The sequence below is a fragment of the Pteropus alecto genome, unplaced genomic scaffold (assembly GCF_000325575.1).
Source record: "Pteropus alecto unplaced genomic scaffold, ASM32557v1 scaffold73, whole genome shotgun sequence".
NCBI lineage: Eukaryota > Metazoa > Chordata > Mammalia > Chiroptera > Pteropodidae > Pteropus > Pteropus alecto.
In genome coordinates, this window is record NW_006436284.1 from 5148665 (window position 1) to 5157241 (window position 8577).

Sequence of the window (8577 nt, forward strand, 5' to 3'; positions counted from 1 at the left end):
TAAGCCTTTTGTTTTTCATCCAGAGTGCATCTGTGACCTACAGAATTTATACTTCCTCCTTTCAGAGTCACATCCAGAGCTTCTGCTAGCCTCGTGATCTGCCCCCTTAAATGCATCCCCGACAAAGGCAATAGCAAAGCAAAAGTCAAATGTAATTCTGCCACATCACCGTGGAGAGAAATGACTCAAAGGTTGAAGACAGACACTTGCTATTTCCTCTAAACTTGACTTAGGATTTTTTAACTCCTTAGTCATGTAAACCAATAGCCAAATCAACTCTCAGATTCTTGTCCACACTGTTCAGGAACGAAAGAAGAAAGTCGAATGGCAAATGAGAAATATTTAAGAAGACCATTTGAAAATGTAGACATTTAGAAAATGAAATCACATATAAGCAAATGCGTCCAGTCAGTCAGATTCCTAGAATGTAAAAGATAAAAAAAATATAAATAAAAAGGTTTGAGGGTTTATCCATTTAAATATAAACGTATGTGGGTGGTGGTGGTGGTACAGTACCAGCAAAGTTTAAAATAGATGCTTCTGGATTAAATGCACACACATTTATATACACACATCTAATTATAATATATGAAATAATATATATAATATAATACTACATCTTAAATATAAATGTACACTGACATATCCTGTAGATTTACTCCTGCAACTATGCTTTCGATTTTCTTTTAAATCAGCCTTTAGTGATAAAAAGATCACTTCTTATTTATTAGACACAGAGTTCGAATTTGCTTAATGTTTTCTGACAATGGTGTCTCATCTGTGCTCTCTACATGTCCAGTTTTACAACCAGCACAATGAAATGAGTAATTGCCTGGGGAAAAGAGCACATCTGCTTAGCTTAACAGGATGAAGATGAACGAGGGCTGCCCTGCAGAGGCACTCAGCACTGCCCAGCTGCACAGACAGACGTCAAGACTCACCAGATCCTGCGTAAACACGGAAACATGCTCGGTGCTGTTGTCAGGATTTACTCGCATCAGCTTCCCAAGTCTAGGGGAACTTATAACCATAAAAGTTATAGTTCTGTTTCCTGCACTGTCCTCGTCATTGGTCACAGCTCTCAGGTCACGAGAGGAAAGGGGCTTCATGGAACCTAAGTGAAGATTAAAACGTGTAAGTATAAAATATATGAAGGCTGCTGATTCACCAAATGATCTTTATATACTCATGGAAACTCAGGAAAAAACATGGTTACATATGGGGCTACTAGTTAGCCTTAGCTTGTAATTGGGCTGTGAGGGGCTACTTATGGGTGTGAGTTGCTACTGAAGCCAGATGAGATGGGCTCCACATCCCCCGCCGGGACTGTGTGTCTAACCGATCCCTAGAGAAGGAAGGCAATATCAGTGCGTGTAGCACCCAGCTGGGCTTCGGCACAGGAAGGGGAAGCAGACTGTGTGCATTGAGAGTACAGGAGACAGTGCCCTCCCCTGGGAGAACAGAGATGTCCTAGACTGATGGTGGCTGCAGGTACTCGATGGAGTGTTTATCTGCAGACACCTGTTGGGGAGAGGTTGGCTCTTGAACCAACAACATGAGACATCTCTAGAGGACCCCAGGCAAGCAGATTGCACAGAATTGTGGGAAGGAAAGGTCCCATGTGAATGCAAAGTGAGGAAGAATCAGTGACACGTGAATTTGTGTGCGGATGTGACCTCATTGGAAATCAAACGCCAGAGAGGCTTAGAAACATTCAAGTTAGAGCAGTGCTGCTCAAATGCTCTGTGGTGAAGGATCAGCATTTTCCCTCCTAATCCATGGTGAACCAATAATTTTATAAAATACAATAAAATGTCACAGCAATATCAAATTGCTATAAAAATTTCTAAACGCTTCCTCTCACTTTCTATTCTTATGAGTTCATAGACCAGAAGGTTGTGGACCACAACTGAAGGAGCACAGGGTCAGAGTTCATATCCAGCTTCTTGGCATTAATTTAGGTAATAGCCCCATCCTTATAGGGTGACAGGTGAAGAAGAGATTCACACAGCCATCTTGGCTCAGAATCTTCTCTCTTCTGTTTTAGCCCTTGCTTCAGTATTAGGCCTTGCAAGGTTAGCCCTTAGACTAGGCATTTTATAAATTGTTATGAAATTGAGTAAACCACCCAATAAGCCTCCTGAATGACATCCATTTTGCTTTCCTTACTCAGCCATGGTATCCTTAGAGAGTGAGGGCCACCAATCATAGTGTTTAAACTACATTAGGTGCTTAAAAGCAGGACCTCAATTACAGCTAATACAAGGGAGAGCTAGTCTTGGATCAGGAAGATTTCCATCTGCACAAGTATTGTTCTGCATCTTCAGTTTGGAGGCTCTATTTCAAATGTCTGACAACAAAAGAGAGACTAAACAAGTGGTACCACATCAAACTGAAAAGCTTCTGCTCAGTGAAGTAAATCATCAATAAATGAAAAGGCAGCCTATGGAATGGGAGAAAATATCTGTAAATCACATTTGATAATTTGATAAGGGGTTGATATCCAAAGTATACACAGAACTCATACAACTCAATTTAAAAATGGGTAAAGGGCCTAAATAGATATTTCTCCAAAGAAAACATACAAATGACCAACAGGTACATGAAAAGATGGTCAATATCACTAATCATCAGGGAAATGCAAATCCAAACCACAATAGGATGTCACCTCACACCTCTTAGGATGGCCATCACCAAAAAGACAAGCGAGAACAAAGGCTGGCAAGGATGTGGAGAAAAGGGAACCCTGTACACCGCTGGTGGGAATGTAAACTGGTACGACCACTGTGGAAAACAGCATGGAGGTTCCTAAAGAAATTAAAAATAGAACTACTGTACGATCCAGAAATCCCACTTCTGGGTACATATCCAAAGGAAATGAAATCAGTGTTTTGAAGAGATATCTGTACTCTCATGTTCACTGCAGCATTATTCATGATAGCCAAGATGTGGAAACAACTTAAATGCCTGTCAATGAATGAATGGATCAAAATAATGTGGTATAGTATAATGAAATATTATTAAGCCATCAAAAAGAAGGAAATCCTGTCACTTACCACTGGAGGGCATTATGCTAGGTGAAATAGGCTCTACAGAATCTAAAAAAAGGTCAAACTCATAGAAACAGAGTAGAAAAGTGGTTGCCAGGGGCTAAGGGGGGTGGGTGGGTAAGGGAAATAGGGAAAGGTTGGTAAACAGGTACAAACTTTTGGTTATAAGATGAATAAGGTCTGAGAATCTAATGTAAGACATGGTGACTATAGTTGATAGGACTGTATTGTGTAATTGAAACTTGCTAAAAGAGCAGAACTTAGATGTTCTCACAAAAAGAGAAAGAGAAAATAAATATGAAGTAATGGATATGTTAACTCAATGTATCCATATATCAAATCATAATCATCACATTGCACACCTTAAATATCTTTTTATTTGACAACTTTGTCAATTATACCTCAATAAAGCTGAAAAATAATAAGATAATAAAATAAAATATAAAATAAAATAAAATGAATACCTGTGTCCCTGTGACAGGCGCTAAGTCCTGGGCACCTAGGGGTGAGGTAGGAGTACCTGGGAATGTCAGCCTCAGGAACACAGTTCTACTCCAGGTTCAGGACCACCTGGGCACAACTTTGGTTGTTATACAAAAACACTAATGTGAGGCTTATAACTGCCTCCCACATTTTCTTATATTTTGCTGCTGGAATTTTTGCAATCATTTGCCACCTTATGGTTTCTGGAGCTGAAGGTCTAGAATCAGAGGTCACCCTGGGGAGGCCAAGAGAGAGTATTCTGTACTCTTAGTCAATGTTACATAAAGTATAACTGAGACCAAGGTGGGCCCCACTTCTTGTCAGGTAGATTATGTCTTATATGTGCAGTTTCTGAGCATCCCAACATCTAATTTCTCCATGTTCAATTTTTCTTTGGAACTTTTCTCCACTGTGCCTTATTAATTGTTTCCTTCTTTTAAACTGACCTTAGCTTTATACTTATTCCTTCACTTCAGGTTATCTTTGGCAGGTAGAGGGTGAGGGGTACTTTTTAAAACAAACAAACAAACAAACAAACTTCATTTATCTTAGCCTCTTGGGATAGAGGACTCACAAGAGATGTTCCAGGAGTTCTTTTCTGTCAGCCAGGGTACATCAATCTCTCATTCCCTTGTCCAGTATCTAGGGTTTAATTCCTATTCAGCAGTCACCCTGGGCATGCTCAGTCAGCAAGATTAGCTTGCTCCATTTTACAACTGCCTGATGAGCATCTTTTATTACAAAGCCCAATTCACCAAAAGCCAAACATCATTTGCCCCCACTCACCTCATTTCATCCATGCTGTTGGTATTTTCATCAATGAGCTCCAGGCACTTAACTTGGGAAGGATTTCTCTAAGGGCCCACCTAAATCACATTCCATAGACTAACTGTCCTACAAGGGGTGCAATAATAAAAGGGCTCTATAACCTTATCTGTAAACTTATCTGGTTGAAAAGCCCTCACTCCATATTCACCTCTTGAAGATTTGAAAAGTGAATCAGCATGTTAAAGAATCTAAGTCTTGGAGTAAAGAAATCTGTTTTATCCAACTTTTAAATACAACATATTCCAAACATACTTGTATCTATCTTATTGTGTTTGTTTTGTGAAAAACAAAAACCACCATAACAGCAATAGTTTCATGGTCACTAGGCTAGGGAACCATATACACTTCTGCAAGTGACTCATATGTGACAAGTTCTACAATAAAAAGTGAAGATACACCAGGAAATAGTAAAGACAGAGTCCCTTCCCCTCCTTTTAGACATCATGATAATCCTAAGAAGTATATATTTGTTTCAACACCTCTAAGAAGGGATGATAAGGTTTGGAGAGGTTAAGCAAGTTGCCTAATGGTCAAATGTACATCTCACTGACTCCAAAGTATTTTTAAAGTTGACACTATATTGCCTACACCATACTACTTGGAGCTCAGGGCTGAAATGATATTTGAGTTAAGAAATAACGTAATGACTCATTCAACATACCCAAAAAATTCTCTTCTCCACCTTCCAAGCACACCCCTCTTTCCTGGTCTTCATTTCTGCAGTCATGCTGCCCTCTCTGGTGTGCTCATCTCTCTTCATCACCACCCATCGAAATGCTACTCGTTCTGTAGAGGCAGCTCAAGGCCTGTCTGGTCAATAAGCTCTCCCTGACCATTGTAATCTATGGGAAATTTCTATCCCCTGAATGCATGTAACTCACCTAAACTGTACGACTCACCACAAACTTTGCAAGACTACTGCACTCTTGAGTGTAAGTCTCTTATTTCCACAATTAGTAAGTCTTTAATTATTTCCTGGAGGATCGACAATATTTTCTTCTAGTTCTTGGTTATCTCCTACTTACGATATTCAATTCAATGTTTCAAGACCAGCCGACTAAAAGTTTTTTAAAATTTCTGTTTCAAATCGTTTAGCAATACGCTGTGATTTCCTTCTGCTTTCTTCTCTCCCTCAATTCCTACCACAGAGGCCAGATGGCCCATTGGTGAGATGTGGTTCTCTCCTCAGATGTGATTCCCAAACCCCAAGGGTATTGAAGTCACACAGTTTGCTATGAATACCCTTCACTGATGGGCTACTTAACTCTCAGTCTATATAAGCTTATGTTCTAGACCAGTTTGACAAAACTCTCAAGGTCAACTGATCTCCTCAACACTCTCTGCCAAGTACAATTTGCATATGCAGAAAAACTAGGTCCTGAGGCCACAGCATGGTCCAACATGCCATCACTAAAGATAAATAAACACATGCAATGTAACATTCAAAGTGAACAACTGGTTATAAAACTTCTGGGGAATAAATTTTGTAGAAAGAAATAAAACATGCATATGTGTGTCTGTGTGTATTTATGTATATATAAATGTAAAATTACAAAGTGAAAATATACATTGAATAGATTTTTTTTTCTTAGTCCACACACAAAGAGTTCATTTAGAACTATAGTCCTTCCTACTTTAAAATACCTAAGTTAAAGAATGACTATCAAAGTTAGCAGGACATGGAAGCTATGGTTAACCTTAATAAATTCACCCACTAAGTATTGTTTTAATTAGTTTGGCTCATTCTACAAATTCTTACAAGTCTCAAGCCAGGGCCATATTTTAAGACTGAGTATGCAAAGGAGGCAAAACAGCATGGCCAAAGTAAGCCACGCTGGCAGAGGAGGTCCAACTGGTATGGGATAAATGCAAATGAAAATAAAATATTGACTAATGCTGGGTTGAAATATTTCTCTAATCCAAGAGGGTAAAACACACAAAGTTTCTACATAATTGTTGCTGTTTATTAAGATGCTATGTAAATTTTCCTGGTTGTGTACGTCGATCCATCGTTAACATCAAGAAGGAGACAAAATAAGCAGCTGCCATGATGGCCCTGTTCTCAGGGAACTGACATTCTAAAATAGAGATGGCCTGGAATGTGGGCACACGGAAAGGAGAGGAGGTGCTGCAAGGTAAGCACAGGATTTGGGGTTGGAGTTGGTACTCACTCGGTTTTGGGGTTTATGGCTCCTATGAGTTACATGACTTTAGACTTCTCAAGCCTCAATGTTTTTTATTTGCCAAATGGAGATGATCAAAACTTGTTCTTATATACATTATTTCATTTATATCGTTATAACAACTCAGTAGATAAAAAATATAAAGCACTACAAAAACACAGTTATCAATAGTATCTGAATATCCATTCTATATTAGGATCTACATATAGATCTATATGCAGATTTTCTCCTATTATAGTTCTATAAAAATCTATAGTTCTATAAAAAGGTAAAAAGGAATAGATATTTCCTGATATTTCAGAACCTATAGGTCAACTTGAGTCTGACTAGAGCAGCAGTAGCTGATAGCTGATACCTACAGTCATACCCGGAGGCAGGACACAGCATGCCTCCCTCTCCCTCAGCCATGGGGCTGGCTGACAGATGAGGGAGGCAGAGGTCACTTAGGACTTGCTCCCAGCAGGACCACAGTTGCGGGAGGTCTTGAGGGAAGAAGAAGACTGGGGTATCATCATCACCCCCTGTAAGTGGCAGGGCCAACATCCTCAGGTGGCTGCTGCAGAAGAAAGGTCTGAGCAAAGCTCACTTGGGTCCCTGGAGAGAGGACGCGGAGATGTGGTCATGAGAACCACACCCCGACCAGGGAATTCTAATATGGAACAGAGTGGGCCAATGCTTCTTGGGGATGTTAAGATATTAAAAACACCAAGAACAACTGGACAAGGTGACCCATAAAGACCATCCTAAACTCTAAAATCTGTGACTCTACAGTTCTCATTTCCACACCCACCCAAGTTGAGATTTTATCAAATCCATCTTCCTTCTTATAGGCAAGGAGCTGGAGCTGAAACAAGTCACAGTCTGGGGATAGAGGGAGACACAGAAACCAAGAATGATAGTTAATGTGCTAGGGGCAGCTCGCTTTGAGATTTGAGGATAAAGAGCAGATTCCCGTGGAAGAGTCTCAGATATGGAAAGGCCAGGTCAGGACAGGTACAGGGCATGCTGGGAAGGGAAAGGAGTCCATTACTTGGTTCTGTGTCCAAATATTAAACAGAGGGCTATGAAGATTATATATTTTATATAGTTCCACAAAGGTGACAAGGTAATTTGTGACACTTTAATATATTTTTCTTGCTAAATTAATATTCTATAAAACAGGCACCAGAAACTCTAAACTTTCTAAGCTATAGTGGATAACATCCCTGCAATCCAATATGATTAATCCAGAGTTTTGCCAGAATATATGAAAAGTATTTAATCTTCTGCAACTATTAGATTTACTCTGATTTTAGAACATCATTTTTACAGATTACTATATTGTTCAGATTATTAGGGTGCAATAGTTGGTTTGCTTATTTTTTAAAACAGTTAATGGCATCCTAATTGCCTTGAAAATCAATAAAAGCACTTATTCTCAGAGAAAAATTAGGAAAATAAAAAGGTTTTAGAATAGAAGAATCTGGGTTAACATATCTTCAATTAGATTTTGATAAGGTTTCTTTTCATGAGCTCAGATACTTAAGGCAACTCAAAATTTCTCCTTAAAATTTTTTTAAGGTACAAAAAGCGATTTTTCTCTAGGTCTACTATAGATGTATGTGAGCTTTATCCACCATTTACTGGTTGCATAGCCAAGGTGCATCATCTCTCCAAGCCACAAATCCTGCCAGCTTCTTATGATTTTATCACCTATCTCATAGATGTAAGAATTCACAGAGTAGTCCAGTGCCTAGCCCCATGGATCTCAATCCTGGCTTAGCTTCAGAGCTACTTGGAACTGAAAAAAAACCACAATAGCCAGGCCCCATCCCAGAGACTCCCATTCAACTGCTGTAAGGTGAGGCCCTTATGTCTTTCTTTATCTATGTGTTACTGGATATGTATATCAATTAAACAAGTCACAAGGCACAGGACTATTTTTTTTTTCAACTGTAACATAAATTGTATTGTTTCTCATGCTGTCTACTTCAGTGCAAGTTTAAATTTTCTCCTCTTTTTTATTACATACCTTGGCATTGTGTAAATCTTTC

General features: G+C 39.2%; 1 protein-coding gene across 1 annotated transcript in view; it reads right to left on the minus strand.

The window, feature by feature from the left end:
* Positions 1-787: 787 nt before the first annotated feature.
* Positions 788-8577, minus strand: part of LOC102885741 (chondroitin sulfate proteoglycan 4) — a 40990-nt gene continuing 33200 nt past the window's right edge. The window contains exons 10-11 of the mRNA XM_015589837.1: positions 942-1114; positions 788-832 (exon numbers count right to left, since the gene is read on the minus strand). Of these exons, the coding sequence (XP_015445323.1) occupies positions 788-832; positions 942-1114 (218 nt within the window). The remainder of the gene's footprint in view (positions 833-941; positions 1115-8577) is intronic.